The sequence below is a fragment of the Onychostruthus taczanowskii genome, unplaced genomic scaffold, assembly GCF_017590055.1.
Source record: "Onychostruthus taczanowskii isolate IOZ18803 unplaced genomic scaffold, ASM1759005v1 scaffold35, whole genome shotgun sequence".
In the NCBI taxonomy this organism is placed as follows: Eukaryota; Metazoa; Chordata; class Aves; order Passeriformes; family Passeridae; genus Onychostruthus; species Onychostruthus taczanowskii.
This window is the reverse complement of record NW_024500905.1, coordinates 3,013,607-3,041,210: the sequence shown is the minus strand read 5'-3', so window position 1 is coordinate 3,041,210 and position 27,604 is coordinate 3,013,607. Positions and strand designations below refer to the sequence as shown.

General features: G+C 35.5%; 1 protein-coding gene across 5 annotated transcripts in view; it reads left to right on the top strand.

The window, feature by feature from the left end:
* Positions 1-25,787, top strand: part of LOC121339460 (RAB3A interacting protein) — a 32,697-nt gene extending 6,910 nt beyond the window's left edge. For 2 of the 5 annotated variants that reach the window (XM_041411239.1, XM_041411238.1), the window contains exons 2-11: positions 1,249-1,521; positions 1,709-1,970; positions 8,731-8,826; positions 11,283-11,360; positions 11,737-11,940; positions 16,604-16,732; positions 18,957-19,069; positions 22,457-22,556; positions 22,659-22,728; positions 25,424-25,787. In XM_041411239.1, the coding sequence (XP_041267173.1) occupies positions 1,274-1,521; positions 1,709-1,970; positions 8,731-8,826; positions 11,283-11,360; positions 11,737-11,940; positions 16,604-16,732; positions 18,957-19,069; positions 22,457-22,556; positions 22,659-22,728; positions 25,424-25,506 (1,383 nt within the window). In that variant the 5' untranslated portion in view covers positions 1,249-1,273 and the 3' untranslated portion in view covers positions 25,507-25,787. Of the gene's footprint in view, positions 1-1,248; positions 1,522-1,708; positions 1,976-8,730; positions 8,827-11,282; positions 11,361-11,736; positions 11,941-16,603; positions 16,733-18,956; positions 19,070-22,456; positions 22,557-22,658; positions 22,729-25,423 lie in introns of those variants that run through there. The other 3 variants (XM_041411240.1, XM_041411241.1, XM_041411242.1) reach the window with 3 other exon arrangements.
* Positions 25,788-27,604: the final 1,817 nt, after the last annotated feature.

Here is a 27,604-nt window from a genome sequence, read left to right as displayed (position 1 = left end):
AAGCTCCGTGTTTCACGCTGGCGTATGCACACCACAATCCTTGAGATGCAGAACAGTTTTGAGTAGTGTTCTATGTGTTTAAGGTGACCAGAAACTCTTAATTTTACTAAAACATTACTTCATATATAATTTTGGGATTCTTTTTGCGATGTCTTCCTGTGTGTTTTGTGAAGTAGCTAATGAAGTGGATGTACATGTAAGTTGATGGCATCCTCTCTTCATGGTTATGACCACCATCTTTCTATATCTTCTTCCTGCCTTGTCTTTTCAAGTGTAGGATCCAAGCAACTTTCTGTGTAAAATACAATGTATTATTTTGTTTAGATTTTTTTTTGTACATTAGGTAACTTTTGGAGTACTTTCTCTCTTCTGTATTTATGTAATGTGGAAAAGGTGGGGTTTTTTTTTGCAGTGAATAATCAGTGCTAAGTAATTCCTTCACAAATTTCTTCATACTCCTTCCAACATACAGTTTTGAATCATGCAAAGATTTTTGTCATCTCTGAGAAATTGCTGGAAAGTAGGACTTGTAAAAATCATGTGTTGTACATGTTTTCCACTGATTTTATGAAAAGCTTATGTAATTAAAAAAAAAGAGAAAGATTGTCAGTGAAATTGCCAATTCATAGTACTTTTTACCTATAATATATTTTTGGTATACTTGTTCACAACTGTCATGTTCACTTAATCATGTGATGTATTAAATACATACCATCATACTTCACGAAAAATCTTATTAGCAAAGTCTGTCATTTCAGTTAACTGTTAAAAGATCAGATGAGTAATTGAGCCAGAACCACTATGGACTGTAATTTATTTAAAGGTTCACTGATTTCTGTCCTAGATTAGTTGCTTCATTGAGATGAAAAGTGAAAGTTTCAGGTTTAGAAAATTTTCTGTTGCTTCACTGATACCCCTCTTTCATGGATGAAATATATTTGTTTTGATATGAAACAGCTCTAGATTATATTAAGAATAATGTTGTTATATGCTGTAGAGTATGTTCTTGATTTCATCATCCCATTTAGATGCAGAGTCTGCTGTTAGATCTTCTGGACTCAGCAGTACAATGGGTGGGAAAAAACATTTTTGGTGGTTGAAGTTTGTACTTTTGCTGGAGTAGTCCACAGTTTCTATTCTATCACAAAGTATTCTGAACGCATTTGAGTGGTTTTAAAATTCAAATAGCTGGCAGATATATTTAAGTATTTCCTGTTTACTTTCTGATAATGTGATTATTTCATTTAGGGATCCATATAATGAAGCTTTTATTATGGCCAGTGACCCCTTGGAAGGCTTTCATGAAGTGAACCTCGCTTCGCCTACTACACCAGATCTTCTTGGAGTAAATGAGCCAGGGACTCAGGAACAAACTACCTCACCCAGTGTCATCTACCGACCACATCCTTCTGTTGTGTCCACACCAATCCAACCCAATGCATTAAATGTTTCTGACCTTCCTACACAACCTGTTTATTCATCTCCCAGACAGCTGAATTGTGGAGAAGTATCAGGTGTCAGGTAAAGAAGTGTCTTTTTATTTAAATTGTTGATGTTTGTTGCAAGTAAACTATTTGCTTCATTAAAGATGCAATATTACAATATTAAATTGTGTCCATAATTATATATTCAACATCACTACTGCCATTTCTAAAATACTTATTCTTAATGTATTATATAAAAAAAAATTATGTTGCTTTCTTTACAGCATCAATGTTACCGACACAGTACTTGGTTCTACCTCTGGACCCCAGAGTGGGGCATTCAATCACAGTAATGCCAGGAAGGAGAGCAGTAACGTGGAGAGAGAGCTTTTGCAGGGTACTACAGTAGCAGATGTTGCTGAAGGAAATGAAGATATTTTTGGGTTGAGTACAGACAGTTTATCTCACTTACGGAGCCCATCTGTACTGGAAGTAAGAGAAAAGGGCTATGAGCGATTGAAAGAAGAACTTGCAAAAGCTCAGAGGGTAAGGTTCGTTGTCTTGTTTCCTCCCTCTTTTTCTCTCTTCAAAGTGTTTCTAATATTGCAGAATGATAGATAGGCCAGAAGTTGCATTTGAAGTCTGCTCATTTCGTATGGATTTATTATGATGTAATTATTTTATGTAAAATTTTCTAAGTGCAGTGCTGATGTCTTAGAATTATTCTTTGATAATGTTTTTTTTCTAGTGCTGCTGCTGCTACTTAACCATGGAAGCTTTTGCTGCAATATCTGGTTAAACACTGTTCTTGAAATGTAGGCTTTCCTTCATTCTGATATTTGAGAATAGGAGTAATTTTCTGTCATGCTGTTGTTATGAATAAGTATTTATAGACACTGATTATATACCTTTCGAGTCTTCTTTCCTCTAGAGTTTAAAAGTGTAGCATGTGTAATGGAATTTATAAATGCTTTAGAAACAGGAGTGCTTCATAGGGGAATGCTTGCATAGGAAAGAAGCAGTAAAAATGCCTCTGTTCTTTAGAGTACTGTTACACTACACTTCAAATTGAATATGGATACCTTTGAAGACACTGTGTCTCAATTCATTAATATTTGTAAAGCGCTTTGTCTTGTTTGGATGGATGATGCTATATAAATGCAAAGCCATTATTTGTCATTTTAACATTTCTCTGTGCTTAAGTTTTTGAGTAGATTTTGTGCTATTTCTATCTGTGCCCTTTCTTCTCCTCTAGGTGACTCCATTCTTGTTTATGTTTAAGCTCATCTTGTGTTTGAACTTGCTACCCTCTGTTTGTTACCTGATCTTGTTGGATGCAGTCATCATTACTGTCATAGCAAACCTTAACTATGGATTCAGACATTGCTTTTTCTGTTGTTGTATTGCTGAGTAGTGGCTTCCTTTGCTATTGTGTGTGTTTGCTTAGCTTTTGACCACTGAAAGAAAACATTAACCTGAACTAAACTTGAGGACCTTTCATGTGAATATATAATCCTAGCAGTTAAACTTGGAACCCTAGAAAATAAGAACAAATTAACATCCAAACTTCAGAAAAGCTTTTCTTTACAGTATATGAAATTACAGCTCATGTACTTGAAAACCACAACTTGGATCTGCTACTGATAGTTTGGAATGATCTAAAAATCTTATTCCAGTGTATACCACTTTGTCTCTTAAAGATGGAAATGTTTCCTATTTCACTCTAAAATTTGTTAAGGCTGTTCTTAAGGAATTGGAATGAAAGCTGCTAGGACATACTTAACTGCATGTTATATGTTTTCAAGCTCTCTGTGTGGTCTTAACAGAAGCAATTCAGCACTAACATGAGACTGTTGATGTCAGAGTTCTTGCTAATTCTCAACTCTTCATGTGATTCTTACCAGTGTTATACCGGAGAGGTAACTTGCTTTGCTTGTCTTTCTAAACTTGCACTGTTTCGGAATTGCTTAGTCCTGGCACGGGTCTGTACAGACTGTGCAACCATAAACCTATTCCTACCATTATACCCACTTTCTTCCTCTTCCTGCATAAGGACTACGTTTTCCTATCCCTAACTCATCTCTGCTATCTTTCCTCCAAACCTCATGGCTGTTCACATAGTGCTGTATCCTCTCTGTGATAGTCTTGTGTCATGCAATCTTTCAACTTCTGTTTCCAAGCACACTCACTTCTGTTGATGAGTGCTCAGTTCAAACCCTCTAGGGATGTAATGAATAGGTAGTGTCTTTGTAGAACTGGTTGTCTTTTGTGTAATGGCTTTAAATTCTCTGTAATTCTCTCTGCTGTTTACTAGTTAGAAAAATGAGAATTGCAATGTGCACTTGAAGCTTATTGAGCCTGGAAGCTTTACAGGCTACAGAGAGTGAACAAAGTAAATGCAAATTTGCTATTTTGCATTTTTCATTCATTCCAAATTTCCTGCTCAAATGGTGTGCTATTGTACTATACATTAAAGATTGTTTTGAATTTGTTGCAGTTGTGATCAGAAAGGGAACTAGAAAGAAAAATGAAACTTTAAAGTTTAGGGATCCACTGATTTTTTACACTTTGCTTGGAGTGCAGCTTTTTTCTTAAAGTGCTGTCAGGTTTTTTAATATTAGATAATGCATGTATGCCTTGCATTTGTTAGACATTTCAATATAGTTCCTGAATAAATTATTCAGTAACAGAATAAGTGTTATTTTTTTTCCTGCTTTGTGTGTGCCTTGGATTTCTAAAGACTATAGACTTGTTAAAATGAAAGGCATTGCTGACAAGATTGTTAACAAAGTCTTTCAAAAGTTTGTGTCTTGATGAGAGAGAAATACACTTTCTACTTCAATCTAGATCAGTTGCAGCATCAGATGATGTCATGAGATTAGGAGGAAGGCTGGGTCAGAGGTTAACATCAGTGCTAAATTCTGTACTAATGGGGCATTTACTATTTTATGTTTGCCTTAAAATGCTCCCTTAATTAAAATGACAGATTTTTTTTTTTAATCTCTGAGACCATTCAGATAATTTTTTCTTTATTTTTTCCACTGAAGTAGTAATTCCTGGCTATATTCTAAAGGTGGAGATGAGTAGTGTTTGCTTTAGATCATCTGAACCCTTCTTGTTTCACTAATCTTCCAAAGCAGCATCAGGGAAATTGAGAAGGTGTTAAAAGACTTAGTGATTGTAATGTCTGGGACCTTATGTCCTCGTGTCTCATGCATTTGTATTTTCTCTGCCATGTTTGCATGTCACTGTGGTTATTGACCGTCGGTCAACCACATGTAGATAGCCGCCCAGAAAATAGTGATGGTATTTTGATACATCACTATATACATTTGATACATGGTATTTCTTGATACACAGATTTAGTGGAGTCCTTATGAGGGAGTTGTGAGGGATGCTTTTCCTCAGAGTTAACCACCATACTGCATTTCCAAAACTGTGTTTTGGATAGCTTATCCGTAGTTTCTGAGCTTTAGCATTTCATAGTCATGTTTTTCTTGAATTTTTGTGTGATTTGACCCAAAACTATTTTCTTGTCAAAGAAACTGATCTTTTAGCCCTCTTTTATGATGAAAGAGCAGTCTGCCAGAGGTGATAGTAAAACGTGTTTGGTTTCCATGATTCCCATGGTCTTTTAGAGTAAGATCTGTATAATTAGTAACAAGTAAAACCATGTTTGACTTTCTGTAATAAAATGTGAATGAATTATATTTTCCTAGTAGAGTAAAATTGTTTTCCCACAATACAGTAATTCTTGTGAAAGAGGTGATAGTATAGAATGTACTGTCAATTTCAACATAGTTTGAGGGCCTGATTCTCAGATTTATAATTTTCTTTCAAAGGCTTCAATTTCTGTATACGTTTTTAGTCTCAGAAACAAACGTAGTGATACAAGCTCATGTCTTCAGATCTGCAGTAAAACATGATGTTTTAAAACTCTGCATGGATTAATAATAAACATTTTCACAATTAACTACCCAGGAATTCCAGTGGTACTATACAGTACTAGTCAGCATTTTAAAATTTCTGCTGTTTTCTTGTAAATTAACAATAAAAATGAGGGTGCATTAGAACTGTACTGAAATGTATGCTTTCAAGCTTTTCTAAAATCAATTTCCAGTAGAATTGTAAGGCCACAGGCTTGTGATGGTTAAAGATGTATTGGTTCTCTGAAGGTGTTCTAGCAGTTCCTGGCTGTCTTTGATGAAAGTTACCACACCTCTTATGCCATTGCAGTGCATTGTAGGCAGAGAAATATTTTCAGGCAAGTAGAAAGAATACTACATGAAAGCAAAATAGAAACATCTTCACCCACACCATAAAACAATTCAATAGTTTGTGAAATTATGCTATGTTTGAAAGGAGATTCTGGATCTTCTGTCGCATCAGATCACTCCCTTGTGAATCTGGTTGCAAAGGACTGATTTTTGTGTAGCTGTTTACACTTGTGTGCTGAGAGAAGACCAGTCAAATAGTGCCTTTAATATAAACACTTCTTGAACAACTTCAGAGTTCAGCAGTATCCCACAGTTCAGAATTTACATGATATCTGTAGAAAATATTCTTTCCTTGATATTATGCATCTAGTTCTGAGTTAGTTAAATTGCTGAGTTAGATGTAGGATGATTTTCTTCCTAGAATGTAAAGTGTGAATGGTTTTGAAGCAGTAATTTGCAATTCTTATCTCACGGTTCTTTTTAAATACCCACTGGGTAGTCTGAGAAGATCAAAGAGAAATAAACAACAATATGACCCTTTGATACAGACTTTTTTTTTACGGTTTTTTTTTCCATGCAAGGTAATTTTTTTCTTGCCTTCTGTAAGTGTGTTTGTAGTGTGCTTTATAATAGTTCCTCATCTTCATGTAGTTACTTTTTCAGAACAGTAATGTGTAAAGGACTGCAGCATCAATGGTTAGTCTAGCAGAGAGAGTTGTCTTTTCTGCTTCTTCATTTGGTATGGCTGGGAAGTCTCCAGAAATGCCTTTAAGTCACAGGCAGTAGTAATGTTTCTGATAACTACTAAGATTTTTGCTTTGGGCAGTCTTCATTTCTGCCCTGCCTAAAAAACCTGAACTTTAGTTTGCTTGACAAAAATGCCTTATGTTATGCTTCTCCTGAATCATGTCATGGAAGCTTGTGTAGAGTTGGATAAATCCAGCTAAGCAGTCATGCGTAGTAGACTGCCTGATGTTGTCTTTTTGTTAGGAAACTTTACTCATCTGCCTAAATTTTAATCTAATCTCTCCTAATCTTTCCAGTTTCAGGCAAAATGTAACTGTTTAAAGTAAGCAGTGTATCAGTAGTGGTAGGTGAACCTGGGTTGTTTTACTTGCATTGTTAGTTTGACAACTCTTAACCTGAATATTGATACAATCTGCTTTTAAGACATATGTGGCATTGTCCTTATAAATCAGGGAAGTAAGCCAAAGGAAATGTTGATGTTTCCTCTGCATATATAGAAAAAGTTTCAACTCTTTTTTGAGCTTTAAGCATTTTGCATCAGAATCTTCCTTTTCCTGATTAAGAACCATACTTTATATGGGAAATACTTTAATTAAATAGAGTCCCTTTTTTTAACCTCTTTCTTTTCCCTTTTTTTTTTTTTTTTTTTGGTTTTTTTGTTTGTTTTTTTGTATTAATTTCTCCTTCTCATGTCTCACCTGTAGCTGTTTTCCTGCAACTTTTTGGGGCTTTTTTTTGAGAAAGAGGTCACTGTGTGCAGAGTAGTAGCTAGCAAGTAAGTTTTGAATAGAATTTGAGAAATACAAAATTTGGAAGAATCCCCATCATTTAAGTGGTACCTCTCAAAATAGTTGTATATTGAAGCAAAAAAATCCAAATGACAAACAAACTAGGCTAAAATCAATCAAAATGTTCAAAGTAAAAGCCAAATAAAAGAGGGATAGAACAATGCCTTTGATACTAAATGATTCTGGAGGAGTCCCTAAACTCTTGTCCATTTTAGGACCTGAAGTCAAACAGGACCCTTCACCTTACATAAAAATCTATTGCCAATTTCACTGCCAAAATTGAGAGCAAGACCTAATACCAGCCTGCTACAAGGCAAAATGCAGTTTCCCACGTGGTTGTATGCAACATTACTTCAGTCATGAAGACTTTGGAGGAAATACTAACCACCTTCCAAAACACAAAAGAAGCTGCCATTTGGGCCTTTTTTTATGACTCTCTTGTGACTGGCCTCCCACAGTTTTCTGAAGGCAGCTATTTTTTACTGGCTTGTGGAGGTTTTCAGAACAAATCATTGCTAGATTGTATTTGAAATCTTTAACCTACTAGTGACAGTCTTTGGTCTTGCATTTCAGGAACAATGGCAGTGTAATGCCTTTCTTGGCAGGGAGAAGTGGAAAAAGAGGAGATGGATGGGGATGAGAAGGGAGCTAGGGCCAAAAAGAGTTTGAAAGGTCAGAATTGGCTACTTTTCTTTCTTTTACATTATCTCTACATCTTTCTCTTTCTGTAAGATTCCAGGGTTTAATGGATACAGAAGGGGAGAAGAACTTTATTTCAAATTTCTTGTCAGCCTTTTTCTACTTCTCTGCAAAGTACCCCACTTTATCATCAGTATGGATAAGATTTGGTATATGTCACCATTATAGTGCCAAATCTGTGTTAAAATCTTACTTTAAGAATGGGTATGGTCAGATATTCCCTCAAATATTAGTGGGGTGAACACTAACATTTTGAATTTCATTAAGTTGCTTTAATTTTATTTATAAATCTGCATAAATAAAGGGCAAGGATATAATTAAAGTACAATTCTAGAGACATTGTAAAGAGATATTTGGAAGACAGTATTTATAGTAAAATATGTTTTAAGATTTGTTGCAGGTTTTTCTGAGCCAGTGCTTTTTTATTTTTTTAATAATTTTTTTAAAGGATTACTTTAAACATATTTTAAGGATTGGGTAGATGAACTGGTGTTCTGTCTGCCCCAATAATTAATTTGATCTATATTTTATGTGAATACAGCCTTTTATGCTTCCAGGGGAAAAAAAAGGTTTTTTTGCTTCAGAGTATTTTGGAAGTGTTGGTGTTTAGCTTAGGTATACATTAGATTGCCCTGGTATAATTCTGTACAGCAGGAAGAAACAGCTATACATGCATAGCATTAATTTACTTGCTTTTAGTGTATGATGTATTTTGAAAGGCTCTGTTTAGCAAAGGTTTTATGCTCCTCTGATTATTTGCTTTAATTTTTTTGTTGTCCCCTCTCTTGTGGTATTAGCTTTAAAAGGCCAAATTACTACTCTAAGTCAGAATAAATAACTTTCAATTTTCCATAGGAGCTGAAGTTAAAAGATGAAGAATGTGAAAGGCTTTCTAAAGTGCGAGATCAACTTGGACAGGAATTGGAAGAACTTACAGCTAGTCTGTTTGAGGTTTGTTGGAGTCTTCGATGTGATATACTTAAGGGAAGCTGAGCCAGATGTTTTATGTAGAACCAGTGTATTGTATGCTGAATTTTTTTGCAATAAGCGCATAAAAGGATTTGTGTCCTGAAGACTTGGGTGTGTTGAATTAGAGGCTTAAGAGAAAGCAGCGGACTTTTAACTTAGATGCGAGACACCGTATTGAGCTTGTCAATCTGCCCAGACACAAAACGAAGAAAATAAGGGAAATAAATCAGCTTATTTTTTGGCATAACTATTTGGAGACAGCTTCTCTGTCTGACAACAAGGCTATCTAGATAAGAACTAAATTTGCGGTTGCCATGGTGACTAAACAAAAAAAATAACGTAGTTCCAGATGAATGGAGGTAGCATGTACATAACTTAACCATGCTTTCAGCTCCTGAATTTTGGCTCTGGCAGCAAGCTACACCCACAGGCTTCAAAAGAAGCATTAGTGCTGAGTGATGCACCAGGTGAAACCTGCTTACCAAGTGAGAAGCCTGAACTTTCAGTGGGACCTTAGCATTTGAGGAAAAGGCAGTAGTACCAGCAAAGATTGTGAGATGGTATTACACAGAAATAAAATGCTAAATCCAGAACTTGAAGTAGGATCAGTTCTCATTTTATCTTAGGAATATATATAGGAATGCTTTGGGCCTAAATTGTGTTATCTTCAACTGTCAGAATAAATTTCATAATCCATGGTTGATTTGTACATTTACTAAATGGTAAATATAGGCTTTCAGCATATGCATAAAGATACAACATTAGGTATGTTTTAGAAGCAGTGTTTAAGCCTATGATGCTGTATAAAAGTGCTATTAAACATTTGAAAATCTAATTACAAAGTACATCCTGGTAGAGCAAGGTTACTTAAAATATTAAGCAGTTCCTTTGTGTAAAAAAATAAATAGAAGTGTGGAAGGGTATTTTATAGTATAAATACTTGTGTGTGCTGCAGGGAGGAAAATGTCAGGCAGGTATTTTAACTGTGGAGGAATAAAAGGAAAATTATCAGTGAAATCTTTTATTTATGACATTTCATTGCTTAGAACAGTGTGTCAGTTTGTTAAAAATATGTTTGAAATACAGTTTATTAGTAATGATAGTTTGAGTTTGAGTTGTCCAGACTGTTACCTAAGTTTTCTTTTGTGATTTGATTTCACGTAGAAGCTCTAACAAGACACAGTGGTGAGGTTTATTGAATTTTTTGCACTGGGATGTGCAGCCCTTGAATTAATTTTTAATTTTGAATCCCACTAATTTCAGCAGCCGTATAAATGGATATTCTAGGGCTTATGTTGTTGCATCCCGGTGAAGGATTGAGACTTGTTTTGCACCATTGGGTGCATATATTACATTATTACTCTGTAATAGCACAGTAACATGCTTTGCTTTCAAAGATGCATCACTAAGCAGAACTGCATGGTCAATGTTAAATGTATTTGTACACATTGTATAAATGTGTATGTTCCCATTCTTGCATGTGTCTTGTTACTTATGAGAATTTTACAAACTCATACTATACAGCTGTGTTGTATGCTAGTGGGAGCCAGATCTTTTGGTATGACAATGTATGAACTTTTTTGTTTTATTTATATAGTGTCCAGATGTGCTAGGCGCTTTACAGATATGAAAAGGATCCTATCCCAAGTAATTTGGTTGTTGGCTCTGATATTTCGATTTTTGTTGCCTACTGTAAGTACCACGTGAGAACAGTAATTTGAGACTAGGCACAAATTGCTGGATGAGAGCCTAAACAAATACATTATACAGACAAAAGGTGTAGAGTTATGAGGTAAAAGGACATTGGAAAAACCCTCAGTCCTTTTATGCTTCCTTCTTTATTGGGTTAGCCTTGTTTCTTTACTTGGATTGTTTTATTAGTGCTTTTTCCATTCTACTTAAAAAATATTTATTAAATAATGAAGTGTTTTTATGCAGTTGTTTTATCTGTTTTATTGATGGCAAGAATTTAGATTTCATAGTTGTTTGACTGGTTCCTTCATGCCGAAATTTACAGTTGTCTGAAACTGGTTATTCTGGCTACAACAAGGGGAAGTTCTTTTGAATGTGCTACTGTGCCTATGTTGCTTTTGTTGCTACCGCTTGGGTCTTTCCCTTGGGGTCAAGGAACTTGTCAGCCACCGAAGCGTGACTGGAGCCTGGTGTTCATGACAGGTATTGTTCCTGCTGGAGTGGGGTAGGTGGAGTTGCTGAATTTCTGAATTTGGGCTCAGGGCCAAGGAGAACCTTAGTTGGCCAATGATGAATCAAAATCATAGATCTGTAGGGATCTTTTTTTTAACGTAGCTATTTCATTTCAGACTAGTGCACATCTTAATAGTCACAAGTAGTCTTCATGAAGCAAAAGTATGTTATTAGTTGTTGGATTTTTCATAAATTTGTGTGAAGCATTTACACTAGCTAAACATCTTTTATAGGAAGCACACAAAATGGTTAAAGAAGCAAATGTCAAACAAGCTGCAGCAGAAAAACAGTTAAAAGAAGCACAAGGAAAGGTGAGTTTTTTCCCAACTTGCTTGCTTTGTATTTTCACATGGTTTTAAATCTGAAGTGTGAATCATAAAGATATAGGTAGAGGATTACCTGTATACATTTTTAGAATATACACTCAGTTGTTTTGTATTGCTTGGCATATTCTTAGCAAATACCCATGGACACGGTGTTTCAGTGTCATGTCAGCCAGCGAGGTGCATAGGAAGCCAATGCTGCTACAATATGCAATTGCCTGGGCACCTGTGTGTTAGTACTGTTGGAAGATGAAGTTCTGATTTGCAGCAAGACAGCTGGAGATATTTTTAATAGATTTAACGTCCTTATAAACTAATATATTTTTTGTTTGTTAATGACTTTATCCCCCCCTGCCCTGTGAAGATTGATGTCCTCCAGGCTGAAGTAGCAGCATTGAAAACACTAGTACTGTCTACTTCACCAACATCTCCAACTAAGGAATTCCAGTCTGGTGGAAGAACTCCTTTTAAGAAAGGCCATGCAAGAAACAAGAGTACAAGCAGTGCTATGGGTGGCAGTCATCAGGACCTTACCATGATGCAGCCAATTGTAAAAGACTGTAAAGAGGTAAGGTACAAGGATTGTTCTCTTTTTGCTGATAAACTGGCTTTATGTTTTGTTTTACTCACAACAAAGAGAGTATATCTTAAATCTTCATTTAATGCTTACTAGCTTAGAGATATTTTTCATTAATGAAAGAACTTTCCTTACATACCAATAGGTGGTGGTTTTTCCAAGTCTTGTTTACCTTTAAATCATTAAGGGAAGATGAGATAAGATTTCAAATAATGAAATTGCATGTGATGATTAAAAAACCCTAAACAACAAACCAAACAGTATAACTAAATGATAGGTCCTGGTGGCCTTTTTATGAAGTCCATCACTGAAAGTTCATAAACTTTCATAAGCATTGTATCAACTGTCATAGACAAGAGGAAGAGTCATTTTATAGATTAGTAGTGGCTGAAGGAGGGCAGGGAAAAGATGAAATCAATAATTTATTAGAGAACAGGTGCTGAGTTACTGGAATCCTGAGGCCTATGTGGGTTTTTTTTTTTTTGGTATGGGTTGGGCTTTTTTTGTTTGGTTGATTTTTTTGGTTGGTTTGTTTACTTGTTTTTAAAATCTACTCATGTCACTGAAAATGGGGAAATAATGGGGCGAGGGGTTGGTACTTGAGTCCTTGGAATGGTAGAAGCAAACATTGACCAAAGTGTTGAGAAGGAGCTTATTTTACTTAGTGGTTAGTAAAACAGCAGATGAAATGCAAAAATCAGTAAATGAGAAATGAGGCATTTAGGAAAAAAAAATGTCAATAGCAAGTTTGCAGTTATGAACTTGGAAAGAGCTGCATTGTACTGGAAAAAACCATAGTGTTCTTGTTGATCATTGTCTGAAAACTCCATCTTGGTGTTCAATGATGGTCAAAGACCTACAGAGACTTAGGAGTTCTTAGGAAAGGAATAAATAACAAAAGAAGTAGTATTGTACTGCTCTATAAACATGTAGTGAGAGTGTTTCTGTACATGCAGCTATGATATATTCATCCCAGAAAGGACACTGAAAATAGCAGGAAGTGTAACACAGATGGTCAAACCTAATGGAAAGATTTCTGTGTAGAGATACTTGAGGCAGAAGAAAAATCTCTGCAATCTCAGGTGACATGAGGAAGAAGAATGATGAACAATTATTAATGAATTAATGAAAACTCTGGAAGCTAAAAGGAAAATAATTTATAGTCATTACATAATGAAACATTTTCACGAGGAAGCAAGATTAAAAATGCATTCAAAATAAAGTTGCAGAAAGTGACAAAAAAAAAGCCTCTCAAGATCTATAGAAGATAGATATGTCGTTTGGCTTAGAAAGCTTCTTTAGTTACAGGCTGCTAGAAATTTTGAGGCTGTGAAAGAATACGCATCACTATCCTTTCCCTCAGATGTCTCTTCAGCCAGCTCTGCTGCTGCTGGCTGTTGTCAGAGGGGTAATATGCTGACTGGATGTTCATACTTCATTTTACCAGTCATGATTAATTGCATTTGTACTGGACACTATTTTACTATAAACCTAGAAAATAAAGGCATCTTCCAGTTGATGTTTCATACTCAAAAAAAAAAAAAAAATCAGATTATTTACAACCTACTTCCCACTTTCAGTGGTATCCAGGATTTTTCCCTGCTAAAACTGAATACTTGTTGCCCTTCAGAGAAGGGGAGAATTTGAATGGAATCCAGTTACTTTGTAACATCACACCAAGGTCATGACTCAATGAAATTTTTAAGTGTTGGGCAAGAGTGAGAGACCAGAGAAATCTGTTATGCCTCAGTTTCTCATGGAGAGAATGTGGTGATTGTAGAGGACATGCTGCAGGAGAACCAGTCTGCCTGACACTTTCCTTTAGTTAATTCACCTTTTTGTTGGCTGCATAAGGAGACACTTAAGTCTGCCTAAGGCGGCTCAAACTGGTGATTTTTTCTTGCAGTGATGGCCCAAGGAATCACTAAGAAACACATGAGTTTTCCACCCACTGGGACTTGAGTATTTTTATTTCTCTTCTGAGCAGGAGTATTTAATGGAATGTAGAATGGGGTGAAAAAAGCAAGAATACCTTTGGCATGTGAGCTAGGACGTAGTTTTAAGCAGAGGATACATGCCTTCCAAGCTGTTCCTGTTATCTAATGCTTTGTCATTTTGTTTACTGGCTTTATTTGTAGCTGCTGTAAGGTAAATTTTTTTGCATTTCTCAGAGTCTCAGGGTCTGAAACACTTAATTCTGTCCCCTTCTTGCTAGTTCTTGAGTTGTTACTTTTTGGATCTTAGTCTTCTGATTTTGAGTGACTTGACTTCTAAAGGGGCTCAAAAGTACTCTTGCTCAGGGCTGTGTATTGGCCCTGAGCCAATAGATTTGGAGCCTTTTGCAGAGTCTACCACCTAGAGCTTTGTGTTTTGGGATGGAGCTGGGTGTAAATATGGTCAGCTCTCAGATTTCTTTGTGGAATACAGGCAGAGTCACGAGTGTTTGGCTGTCCACCCTAAATTGCATTGGAGCTAGAAAGCTGCCAACATCCCAGAGAAATATTTCCCAGTATGTGGTAGTAACCTCTAGGATAAATAGACATGTCTAATGAATTTTGATATTAAAAAGACTGAAATAGGCTGCCCAGATCTCAAGCAGACCAGTATCATTGCCTCACCAGAAATGTTGATAAATGCATCAGTGTTGTTCAAAGAGCTGAGATATTTTGCTGATGTCATATTTAGTGTAATGAAAACATAAAAAAATTAACTGAAATTGTTATTACATTTGACTGTATATTTAATTTCAGGTAATCAAAAATGGGATCTACTGAAAGCATATGTAAAGGCAGGGAGGAGATACACACGTATCATACATTGTAGATTGAAAATGAAGATCATCAAGCTATGGTCACTGAACAATTTTTCTCAGGGCATCTTCTTTATAAACTGTTGGTTTAGGTAAAATGGAGTAAATATAGAAAATAACCAAGTTAATAAGGAATGCATCTTAATTTCTAGAATTCTAGAGTACAAATAAAAAATTGATGTTTTTTAGCTGATATCTCTTGATTGTATTAATTTTAAAGCCAGACCTGAGATGGGTTTAAGTTATGGGAAATGTTCCTTTAGGAAGCAAGTTACACCTATTGAATTGCACTTCTACAATGAAGTTGGTAGCTTAGCAACCAGAACACTTATGGATTGGCTTAATTAAGATAGTTGTTCCTGAGCATAATGCAAGTGGCTCTAATGAAAAACAAAATTTCCAGTCTTAATTTTCGTAAGTTATTTTTCAAGGAAAAAAAAGAAAAAGAAAAAAGTTTAACCAAAACCCCCTCAAAATGATGAAAAGAACTCCCCAAGCATATATGTAAAATAATGGCAAAGTGCTGAGAACTCAGAAGGGTGATGCATGGGGAATGAAAAAGAGACTGAGGTTGGTTCAAAGCAGCATACTTTTAAATGAGATTAAAAATCAACTTTTAGTATACGCTATTTCCCCATTTCATTATCTTACCTGTTTTTTCTTTAATTGTAAAAAATTTTAAATCCGCATCCTGGCTTACCTTTCTCCTGCAGTGTACATCCTTAGTTTTAGGAGTATAGGCCTGCTGTTATTCAGCAGACTGAAGGTGTTGAAGCTGAATGTCAAAAACAGTCTGGGGATGGTGCTGCCTGTCCCTTTGGGACTGGAGTTAGTTTTATATGTTGGATTGGGAGCACGTGTCAGAAGCACTCACCCCCACTCTGCTTGGAGCCGATGAAAGGTCTTATCTCAAGTAACCCTAAAGCAGATGATGTGCTCTGAGAGCACCTCTGAGAGCACCTCAGTGTGCTCTAGCTGTTAGTGGGTAGCAAGCCTGTGGGACAGACTGCCCCATAATGCAGATAGATTTTTAATGATAACCTAGTACCCATCTCTGGACCGCCACACTGGGTAGGTGCTGTCCTGCTGCTAACTGATCTCAGCCTGGAGATGACAAAACAAGGTGTTTTCAAAGCAGGTACAATTATCTTTTCCTAACACAGAACATAGTTCTTCTGAGCATGATTTAGTAGGTAGTTTTAGCATTTCCTCTTTGCCTAGAGGAGCTTTTGGGGGAGCAGGCTCATAAATCATTCCCAGCGACCATAGTTGTCTTTCTGTTGTAGGGAGAGTTTTAGCATAAAGAGGAAAAGTGAAGAATAACAGTATACTTTTAACTGAGTTGTACATGGACTTTGTGTTTTCTTTTCTTAGGATATTCAATGTGTTAGTCTGTTTTCTTTTAGTGTTTGGATAGCAGCATACTGGAGTCAGATGCAGCATGACCATGTGAGATGTCTAGGATTGCAATTGTTTTCTTTGAATTTCTCTGCTTTTCTTAACTTACGTAAATGGAGGTGAACAAATACTTAGGAAATGGGGGAAAGGTCATTAGCTGGTAGTGGTAGTGTGTACTGGTAACCAGTAGATGTATTATCTCTGTGTATTGAAAATTGTATGTTTTGATTTGCTTGAATTTACAGGCTTAGAAAAGTGGATTTAAGAAGGTATTTGTAGTTGAACCATGATAGCAATCTTTCAATTTATACACATTACATTCTTTCAATTTTTACATTGCAATAGAAAGCATTTTAATGCTTATTATTTTCTTGTGGATATTTGCAAATGATGGACACTAGTGTGATAATTCCATTACTAAAATATGTGAATTTTTGTGTGTTCTAGGCTGACCTGTCTCTGTACAATGACTTCAGGTCTTGGAAGGATGAACCTACTCTGGACAGAACATGTCCTTTCTTGGACAAAATTTATCGGGAAGATATTTTTCCATGTTTAACTTTCTCCAAAAGTGAGGTAATGGAAATGATCTAAATGTGCTCACTGATATCTTCCCCTTAAATATGTTACATGGAGCCAAAAGGCTACTGTATTGTTTTCAATATGAAGTTTAACCATTTTTGTTTTATTAGTGTTTGACAATTTACAGTGAAGTTCTAAAGTTTGGTCTAGAGTATTGAAATGACCATTTTTTTCTTCACTGTTCTATTCCATTTATGCTCTTCCAGATATGGCCCTTTTATGTCTGCTTCTTCAAATGTTATTCCTGTCTGTTAGAATCTGATCTTTGTTGGAATGGATGGAAGTTTTCTTCCTGATACTTCAAACACAGTGTAAAAATAGAATTCTGTGTCTTGTTTATATAGGGGGCAGTAGAGACCAATATATTTAATTTTGTGAGCTGATTTTCTCTCTAATGAGTCAAAGCAGACTGCAAGTGTAGTCTGGGTCTTTACTTGAAGAAAGGTTTGAGTTACAAGAATTAGACTTTGGGATTTAAGATTCAACAAGGGCAGTTGGTAAATATGGTTTTAGAGGAATCAAATTAGGAGACTTTTTTCCTTGTTTTATTCCTGCACATTCTCCCATACAAAGGAAAGACTGGAGTTTCACCTATCCTGGGAATAACATGGAACTGATTGCAGATCCAACTGCTTTACTTAGTTTTTGTTCTTATGCACCATTTATAGGCTGTACTTGTAGTGTTGGTCAGTAGGGAAAAGGGAGCATATTCTTAGATCTTCATTAAAATCAGAACAAGAAATTTTAAAGTCCTATGTATTGGTATTCTTTCCCAATAAAATGAAACACTTCGCATAGAAACCAACAGTTTCTTCATAATGTTCATGTGTTGTTTTCAGGAGGTGATGTGTTCTTTTCCCATGCTTTTCATCTGCTGTTACTTGCTGGCCATAAGCACACGCAGTGTTTTAGTCATTTGTATACCAGTTTGTTATGGTTGGTGAGCATCACATGAACCTCTCCCACTAAAAAATTTACTTGGTTACTATGGGAATTAAATTGCTTCTGCGGTATATGTAAGTAGGCCATCCTGTTGTCTTTTGCAGCAACTTAATTTTGGAATTTGTTCTTCATTGGTAGTATAATTACTGTAGATTTGTATTGCCTTTTAAGGGAAGAAGGAGGCTTCTAGCACTTGTCAGTTGCACCATTTATGGTTTCCAAATGCTGTGTGTAGTGACCAACTTCTGTTTTACTTGACTATTGATGCTAGTGTGCAGTTAAACCAAACAATAAATTACACATGTATTGTGTTTTTGAATAATTGAAAGTGCAGTTATGTGAATCGTTGAAGTATTACATTAACTCTCAGTAGCTTCTTGTGTGTATGTGTAGTGTTCTGCTTTTGGCAGCGAGAGAATTTCATATGGACTACCTTAATAGTAACATTCTGGTTTTAAAATAATTAAAGTACAATAGTAAAAATATTGTTGTTACTTAGTAGGAAAGAACTTTGGCACAAAATGATTTCATTAGTAATGTAAGTTGCACCTTTTTTTAAATCAAGTAATGGTTATTACTTGAAACAGTGGTCTTGGACAAATGTTCAGTCCACTCAAGCAAAATGGTCACATTTCCAGTGTCTTATGATTGTTTATAAGGAGTGAACATATAAAACCTGAGCAAAGTTACACTTTAAGTAGGCTAGTGTTTGAAAGTTGCAACTGGCTTTTCTACATGTTGTTCAGTCTCATTTGTTTGAGCACCTTGCTAGAGCTATCTTTAGCTGAGAACAGTGACATAACATTTACTTGTTTTATTTAAGATAAAGATGTATGGAACATAATTTTGTATTTTTCACAGAACACAAAATCAGACCAATTTTTTTAAAAATAAAGTTTGTGCAATATTCAGTCTCTGACAAGAGCATAGCATATATAAATATGTGTGCTATTTGGGTATACGAGGAAAGGCTGAAAATACAGTTAGTGTTTTAAACATGCTTCACTACATTCCTGGCTGTAAAGGAAGTTAGATTGCCTCAGGGAAGGCAGGGTTATTTGTAGGGCAGAATTAAAACAGGAGCCTGGAAATGGGACCTCTTGCTCTTGATAAAAGTGAAATCTTATTTGTAGTATAATTTTTGTTTGGAGGGTTGATTTAACCCCCCGCCCCCCCTGCCGTGTTCTTAACTTTCCAGAAGAAGAAATATGCCACTGCTTTTATGCACTGGATGAAGCAGAGCTGTTTTTAACTGCTTTCTAAATTTCTCTTGCAGTTGGCTTCAGCTGTTCTGGAAGCTGTTGAAAACAACACTCTGAGCATTGAACCTGTTGGCTTGCAACCTGTTCGATTTGTGAAAGCTTCTGCAGTTGAATGTGGGGGACCAAAGTATGTTGAGCTGACACAGGGGGATACTCTTGACTCATTTGAGTTCTCTTGGCTTGAGAAAACCTCTATCAACTGATTACCTCAATCAAATTTGTATATCTTAAATTTAATTTCCTTAAAATCTAGGACTTCAAAATTGTTGTTACAAATTTTGTGGGAAAGTAAGCAACTAATAAATGAAACTTAAAAAAAACCCCTAATATAGAACAAACCTTATCATTTGGGGAGAACTTGACTTTTGCTTGTTTTGATGCATTGACCCTGAAAGTAACATTCACCACTTTGAAGAAGAGCATTCTGACACTTAAACCAAATGGTTTTGAACTGGGGGCTCTCAGCTAGAAAGCATCATGAAAGAAATAGGTATTGAAATAGTACAGGCTGGAGTTATGACATCTGGAGTACTTGTGGAATAAAAAATTCAGGACATACATAGGACACTGACAAAGGTAGCTGAAATATTTGAGAAATATAGAGAGAGTTAATCCTCTGAATTTGAGCAGGAGGAATGTAAGTGGGAATGAAGATGAATGAGAGTTGGAGCCTGAAGTGGGAATTATGCTTGAATGATAGGAAGATGGTTTTAAAAGTTCTGGAATCATCCTAGAGAATTGTGAAGCAAGACTTGTTGTCAGGTGCTGATACAAACATTAAAGTTGGGTAGGAGGGACTTGCCTGAGGCACTGAGGCTTTGATTATGTGGAGAAGGAAAGGGATTGTAGGATGCCTTAGTGGATATTGGAGTAAGAAAGCAAGGTCAGTCTGGATATTAATCTGAAGCCTTCCAAATCTTGAGAAAGACTTGAGCTTTCTGTTGGAAGTATTTTGGACAACTTGACAATTTACTTTCTAATATTTGATTTGACAGAGTTCAATTTGACAATAGAAAACTTTCACAAAAATGTTTTCATCTAACTCTAAGTTTTTTTTCTTTCTTACTGCTGTTGCTTTTTATTTGTTTTTTCCCTGAGTGGAAGAGAAACTACAGCTGATGCATCTGAAAATGCTTTATTTTCTCTTTAAAGAAGCTGTATAAAATGAAAATTTTTATGTTTTATGACTTAGTCTTTGATTCTTTCTAGCCTGCAAAGTTCAAGCATTCAAATTTTTTTCAGCTTCCTCCTGTCACTTGAACACGCTCTTTGAGCTGTAGCAGCCTCTCATCAGAAGGGCCCACACCAATAATGGAGCTACTCAAGGAGCAGGGAATTCCTGTCCAAGATCTGCCACTGTAATCTGTGTTCCCTGAAAGCAGTAGATAATCTGTTTCAGAAACCACTGAAACAATCATGTGTCATCAAAAAACAACTGACAAATGAATTTGAAGTCATTGTGGTTCAAGCAACTTTGCTACATCTTGATGTACTTAAATACTTAACTCAGGAGACTCAACTGCATCATTCAGAAATTTCTGGAGACTTTTAACTTGTTTTATCCAGTACAGGATAACTTTTAAATCAGAACGTAGAAAATCCTTAAATATTTGGCAAGATAGAGATTCGTGTTTTGAGATGACAATGCACAAGTTGTAATTTAGTTATTTTACCTATATACCAAAAGGTCAGGCAAATCTTTTCTCCCTTTTCCAACTCTTCTGTACTGACAAAGACTTCTGTGCTGCTGCTTGTAGATAAGTAATAGGTAAGGAATCTGCAGTATTTAAGTGTAATTTGGCAGCAGTTGTGCTTTGCCTTATATATTATTACTGGCACTGAATGGGAAACAGGTGTTGCAGTTTTCACTGAATCAGCGTAGCAGTTTCATGTTTTTATTTTTATACGATGCAAAATGTTTTTTAAATTGAAACTGTCTTCTTAAATGGGTAACTTAATATAGACAAACTGAAAATAAACAATAACAAAAGCTAGAGTAATTTTTTAAAAGAAGTCAATTTGTTGTACATTGGCATTTTGTTGTACGTTCATGTGGGGGTAAAAAGATGCATAAAATAGTGGGTAACAGCCCAAATAGCCTAGTGAGGGGTGGAGGACAGAAAGCTGTGATAGTAGTACAGAGAGGTTCTGAAGATACAGAAGTTACTGAATGGTAATTGTGGTGGTGTGTAGGGAGTGCTGCCTCAACAAAAGACAGCTGGGTTTCCCCAGAAGATTCACATAATTGTCCCCAAGGGGAGCAAAGCGCTGAGCTGTGTGCACTGTACAGCACGGAACTGAGTCACCAGCAGGAGCCCTCCGCTTTAACTGCTGTGATGGAAGACAACACAGAGAAGGCAATTATGTAACCAGAAGAAAAAAAGGGTTTTATTTTCCTAGCATTGAAAGTTTGTCTTCTGACAAAAGCTAGACTGAAATTGTGATCCAGCTTGCTTCAGCTGCTTTAGGATTTCTTGTATCAATGAACTGCTGTCAATCCTCATAAATTGCTATGGAAAATCGTGTACCCACTTCCATTTTCTCCTGTCTTACATGGTTCTGTGGACCAGCTGCAGGCAATTTAAAAGGGCCAATGAGCCGCTGTTCACAACCACAGAAGCTCAGTAATTTTTGTTTCACTTTTGAAAGGCAGCTTGTTCTTAGATTCCCTAATTTCATGAGGTAGAAATGGGAGAAAGAAGAGCCAGCAGCTTTTAAAATTAATGAAACAGTGGTTGCCATGACAACCCAATTCATCTGAGATGCTGTAATACAGACATTCCAAATTAATCAAATTCTTCTCATCTTTAAAAATTCATTGGTTTCCTAACTTGTTTTTTTTTTGGGAACAGTTTGTGGTGACTAATGACTTTTCCTGAATACTGCATATTTGCAATACACCAGAAGTAAATTTGATTATTTTACTCTCACTTTTTGTAATGGTAACAGAAAGAATTACTGCCAGACAGCCCATTTTCCTTTGTCTCAGAAGATTTTATACTCTGAATGTAAAATATTATTTCAATTTGGGCAAAAATGCAAAACTGGATTTAAAATGCCTCTCAGAGAATTGACTGCTCTTCTGTGAGGCTGATTTATTTTTAGGATGAAATACAATATCAAGCGTAACTTTAAAAAAATCTGTTCAAATTTTGGCATCAACTGATAATTTTAAAAATGTTTATTTGACATATTGAGAGTTAATTAAAGAAATCCCACTGTGCCAGAGTTGTCAAGCCAATTTAAATTAGTGAATATGGAAGTGCATTCCCAGAGCTGCAGAAAGTTTTAGAATTCAAAAAAAGCATCATATTGAAATGAAATTAGGCCTTGTGGAACTAAAATAATTGACAGCATAATGTAATAATTGCAGCTTGTAAAATGAAGTAGAGTAATGTAACTGCTTCATATGTGCCAATATGAAGCAGTTACATTAACACCATAAACACCATGTGCATGTTTAGACATTAATGTCAGATTGGTTTATTGAATCATGTGACCTTTATATTTGTAGGAAATGTGCTCTCAGTGGACAAAGTAAGTCATGCAAGCATAGAATCAAATTAGGAGATTCAAGCAGTTATTACTACATTTCTCCTTTCTGTCGTTACAGGGTAAGTAGATTTACTATTATTTAGTTTTGTGTAGTAATCTAACTATTTTTTCCATACCTCTATACAAAATTACATTAACCACCATTATTTTTATGAGTTTAGATCACTTCTGTGTGTAACTTCTTTACATATATTCGATACATCCAGCAAGGACTGTTGAAGCAGCAAGATGGTGAGTATAAAAAAATTGTATTTGACCTACATAAAGAGACATTTACATAATGCCTGTTCCTAACAGTTGCTCTCTGTGCAACAAAGTTGCTATCTGTGATCTCACATTACAGGTTATTAGTTAGACATTGTTGTAATTTTGAGAATATGTTGATATGTCTCTCTCCAATAAAGTTACTTTTTAAAACCATTAATTATAATGCATTGATTTTCAGTCCATTAAAAACCCCTTATACAGTAAGAAATGGTAAAACAAAATCTAACTAGGGGAGTTATTCACAGTTTTTCTACACAGTGGTCAAAAATAAAATTTCTGTCACAGAATGTGGAGGTATTTTGGATGCAGAAAACTTCAGTTAAGTTTGATCTGGGCCATTTTTTCTTTACCTTGGTGTTTTGGTATGTCTTCTGGTTATGTGCAGTGGTAGTTGAGACAGCTGTTCTTGTCAGACTTTTTTTTCAGGGGGAACTGGCAAGAAAGACAATTTTTTGGGTTACATTGCAAAATGTAAACAGGTAACCTTCTATATATACAGAAAACCTGTAATCATTCATCTGAGTGCAGCTGAGAAATGAGATCATTGCAGTGGCACGGCCAAATCTTGTTTAGGGCTCTGGTTATAAATGTAAGGCTTGATTACGCTCCACCCCAAAAGAGAAACGTGGTTTTTGCTTCAGGCTGTGCCTTGGGGGGTTCCCTACTTTTCTTACCCAGTACCTTTGGTTGTGTCAGAATATCATATCCAACAACTGCCTATTTAAACTGTTTCTGCACAGTAATTCAGACATTTGCTTAGCTGGTCTCTGTGGTTCTAATATGTCCATATAAAAGAAGATGTTTGTGAAAACATATTCACGGTACACGTAGTTACTTGATTCTGGGATTTAAAAGAATATTGCGTGCTCGAGGCATAGCTTTGTCTTCATTTTCAAGACCATTATACCTGTTTATCACTATAAAACAAAAATATTATTTGACTGTGTTTAAACTGCACACAGTTGATTTAATTGTATTTCCTGTCCGGGTCAAAGAATATTGCCAAACAGCTTTCAGTCCACATTTTTTGAAACAGGTCATATCACCCAGGCTTCCAGAAACACTGAGCACAGAGAGTGGAAAGAGTGTCATTAGCCCCATGTCAATAAGAAATTAAAATATTTGCTTTCACTGTGAAAATGTAAATTTTTTTTAAGTTCAGTTGCATTTTTGAAAGTAAAATAGAAAGTAAAGTAAACCAGTTAACATTGTAATATTTATGGATGTCTGTGCATTTCATTATTCCAGTTTTCAAGTCTCTGTGGATTTGCTTCATCAAGAATTTGGCTAGAATTAGCCCTGCTTTGCTACCTCACCTATAGTCATCTCTTCCTGATGTTTCCAAATTTCAAGAGCTCAGGATTTTAGCTACACCCAAATATTTCTAACCTGAAGTACTCCTGAGGTGATAGATACACTTAATTACAAAAAATAATGCTGTTAATTTTCAATGTTAAAGGGTCATGAAATTCACTAGAAATTTAGCTATTTCCTATACTTAATTATGTTTAATAAAACCTTCAGATGATGGAAATTTTTACTGATTTACTAGCATTGCTGAAGATCTTGAAAATATGTTATTTAAGTTTTAATATAGTTTGCAGTCAAAAGGCTTTTACTTTGACCAAAAGGACCTATGAAGTTTCAACTAAAAATTGTTTACTTTGCTATTGAGAGAAAAAAACTTAATGGTTTTTTTTTTTTACATCATATAATGAAATATTTTCAACATCAGATTGATTTATTCTTCGCGAGAAGTTTTTTTTAAAAAAAAGTTGGGTGTTTCAGTTCAGTCATCTTTACCACTAGAACATAGAATTTACATTTCTAGCTTTATGTAAGGATTTCAACAATACATTGAGAAGAATGTAGGCACTCATCCTAATTATCTGTATAATGTGCTACATGCATTTCCACTAATGCACCATTTAATTTTTAAGACAGAGGTCGCTTATACAAAAGTGTCTTTGAGCTATGGTAGGGAAGACCTCATGGTTGTTGTTCAGGTTAATGATATTTGTACACATTCTATATCAGGATCTTGACTGCATGGAAATTTTGTCTTGAATAATTATATGCTCCATAATTTTGATTTGTATTGCTGTAACATCTAGAAGCTTAAGCTATGCATTAGGCTTATCACATTCAGAAAGATACAGATGAAATAAGAAAAAAGGATCTTTCATACCCAATTTATTGTTGCTAGTAGATTACTGTAGGAAAAAAGGGAGCAAGAAGGATTATAAAAGGCAAAATTGCAGATTCTTTGGCAACACAATTCTTATCCAATGAGCTCTACCTTTTTTTTTGTGGTCATTTAGTTTCACAGAAAATGAGCAAAGGGGCGGGAAAGCTTAAATAAGAAACTACAATTAATTGAAGCTGTGAAAAATACTGATGTAGTTCTGTTATCCATTTTAAAGATATCTAAAATCTGAGGATTTTTTTAATAGGACTCTCATTTACAATGTTTAGAATATGTGCTTGAACAAATTTTGTCATGACCGAGTACAATTAACCCTTACACATACTAATGCTGGTTTTACCAGATGTTTGTTATGAAGTTCCCCATAGCTCATGTAGAGTAAGGCAGCCTGAATACATCACTTGAAATAAAATGTGAATTTGGTATATGTAATGATATTTCTGTCTTTTTTAGTGGATCAGATGTTCTGGGAAGTTATGCAGCTGAGACGAGAGATGTCACTAGCAAAACTTGGCTATTACAAGGAAGAGCTCTAAAACTTTTTACTCTTGCGCGTGCATGAACTTAATTGAATATACATAACTAAAATTGCTGAACCTCTTTTTGTCACTTGATATTTATTTTCACAAAGTGGGTCCAAGATCTTTCTCCATTTGCAGATGGCACTAAGAAGTACTGTGATTGTTTTAAACTGACCTATGCTGTATATGCGTACATATAATACTTAGTTGAACAAATGTGGTAAGCACTTGCAGGTGTATTAGTGATTGTAATTTACATTTAAAAACAAAACTTCTGATTAAAGTGTTAATCTGAAACAGTCTCTGTCTTCTGTTCTTTGTGATGCAGAATGTGAACCTCCCCAGTAGGACACTCCAAAATATAAAACTGATTTTATGAAGAGCAAATAAATGCCTGTTATTTTCTTCATTGTAGTGTTTAGGTACACTTATGTAGCTCTCTGTGCGTGTATGCCAGTACAGTTAACAGACAGCTGGGAGAACGTGGAATTGTTTGAAGTGCTGCTTTTCTATACTTGTAATTTTAAAAAATACTTACACAGGAAAAGAAACACATATAGTGAAGAGTCACAGCACAATAAACTTGAGTATCTTCTCTTTAAGGAAGGGTGCTTCTCAAATATGAAGAAACAATAAAATTATTTTGTTTGATTTTTGGTTAGAAATCTATTTTTATCCATATATGACTGCTGAAAAGTTTCTCTTTCCCTCTAATTTTCTTTCACTAGAATTTTTTCATTCCTTTAAATTAGTTTTTTCCCCCCAGTCTTCTGGGATTTCCAGTTTTTAATGTCTTATACATAAGTTCCCTCATAGTTGTTCTTGAAACTCAGAAATTTCCATTATGTGATTTCTTTATCATGCTGATCATAATTTCCATATAATGTTACAATATGTGTGTATGAAAAAAATGGTGTCAGAGAACCCCCAAAAAGGATCCTGGCCTCTTAAGAGATGCTTTTTCTGTTGGGAGTGTTTCTTTGGCACTTGAAGTTCAAGTGGTCATTTTTTTTCCTGGGCATTGTCTGAGCTGAAAGCAGACAGTTGATGTTACAAGGAACGTGGTTGTGGGTATGAACTAGACTTGCCTTTTTGGAAAAACATTGGATCTCAGTCCTGACAACTATTTATCAGTTGCGCACAAGATTAAAACTTTGACAGGTAAACTGACTAGAAGGTGAGCTTATACAGTTTTTTTTTTCTAACAAGAAGCATCTTAGTGGATCTCTTTGATGTTGAACAAAACCAACACTATTTGTCATTGTCTTGCTGCAGTGTTCTCCGTTTTCATAAGAGTCGATAGCATGGGCAGTGAAATTTAATACCATGCTTGTGTTGCTTGTGTATATGTGAAAACACTTGGCGAGTGTTGGCTCTGACCAGACATTTCCATGCTAAGGTAAAACAAACAACTGAACCTAGTTATTATTAGTATGGAGTATGTAGGTCCAACCTGGGCAATTTAGTACTGAGGAAATACTCCCTTCACTGGATACTACTTGCTGTTGTAGAAACCTGGAATAGTTCTACCAGCAATTGTTAAAGGATTGTTTATCCATTCAATAATGCTAAGGAAGTCTGGCTTTACTCGGTCTTGGAAAACAAGCTGTGTTTATTGATATTAGTCTTTTATGTTGGGCTCATAAATGCTTCCTAAATGCTTGTTAATCCTTAGTTTAGATAATGAGATAGAACTGTTTCCATGATTAGCTAACAGTAGGCAAATGTTAGCCAGTAGCTGGTGCTGTTCTGATTTAGTATCCTTTAAAACAAAACCCTGTCACTCATTTAAGCAGAGCAAAGGGTCCTTTCTATACATGGTAGTATCTGAAATTTATTATGCTGAGGTGATTTTTTTGTGCAAAGGTCTACCCCATGTAGTTCATCTCAGTAGTAATGACTGACTCAATTGCATCAGCATCTTGTAAATGCTGGCTTCTGTCTTCATGTCCCTAATCCAAAATTCTTTTCTGTATTTTTCATGTGAGGTGTTTATTGTGAGAAACCCATGTCACTGTGAGTGCCTGGGGCTTGTAAAAATTGGACAACAACTACTTGTCTAGTGAATATAATTATTTCCAAAAATGTCTTAATGTCAGACTTCATTGGAACT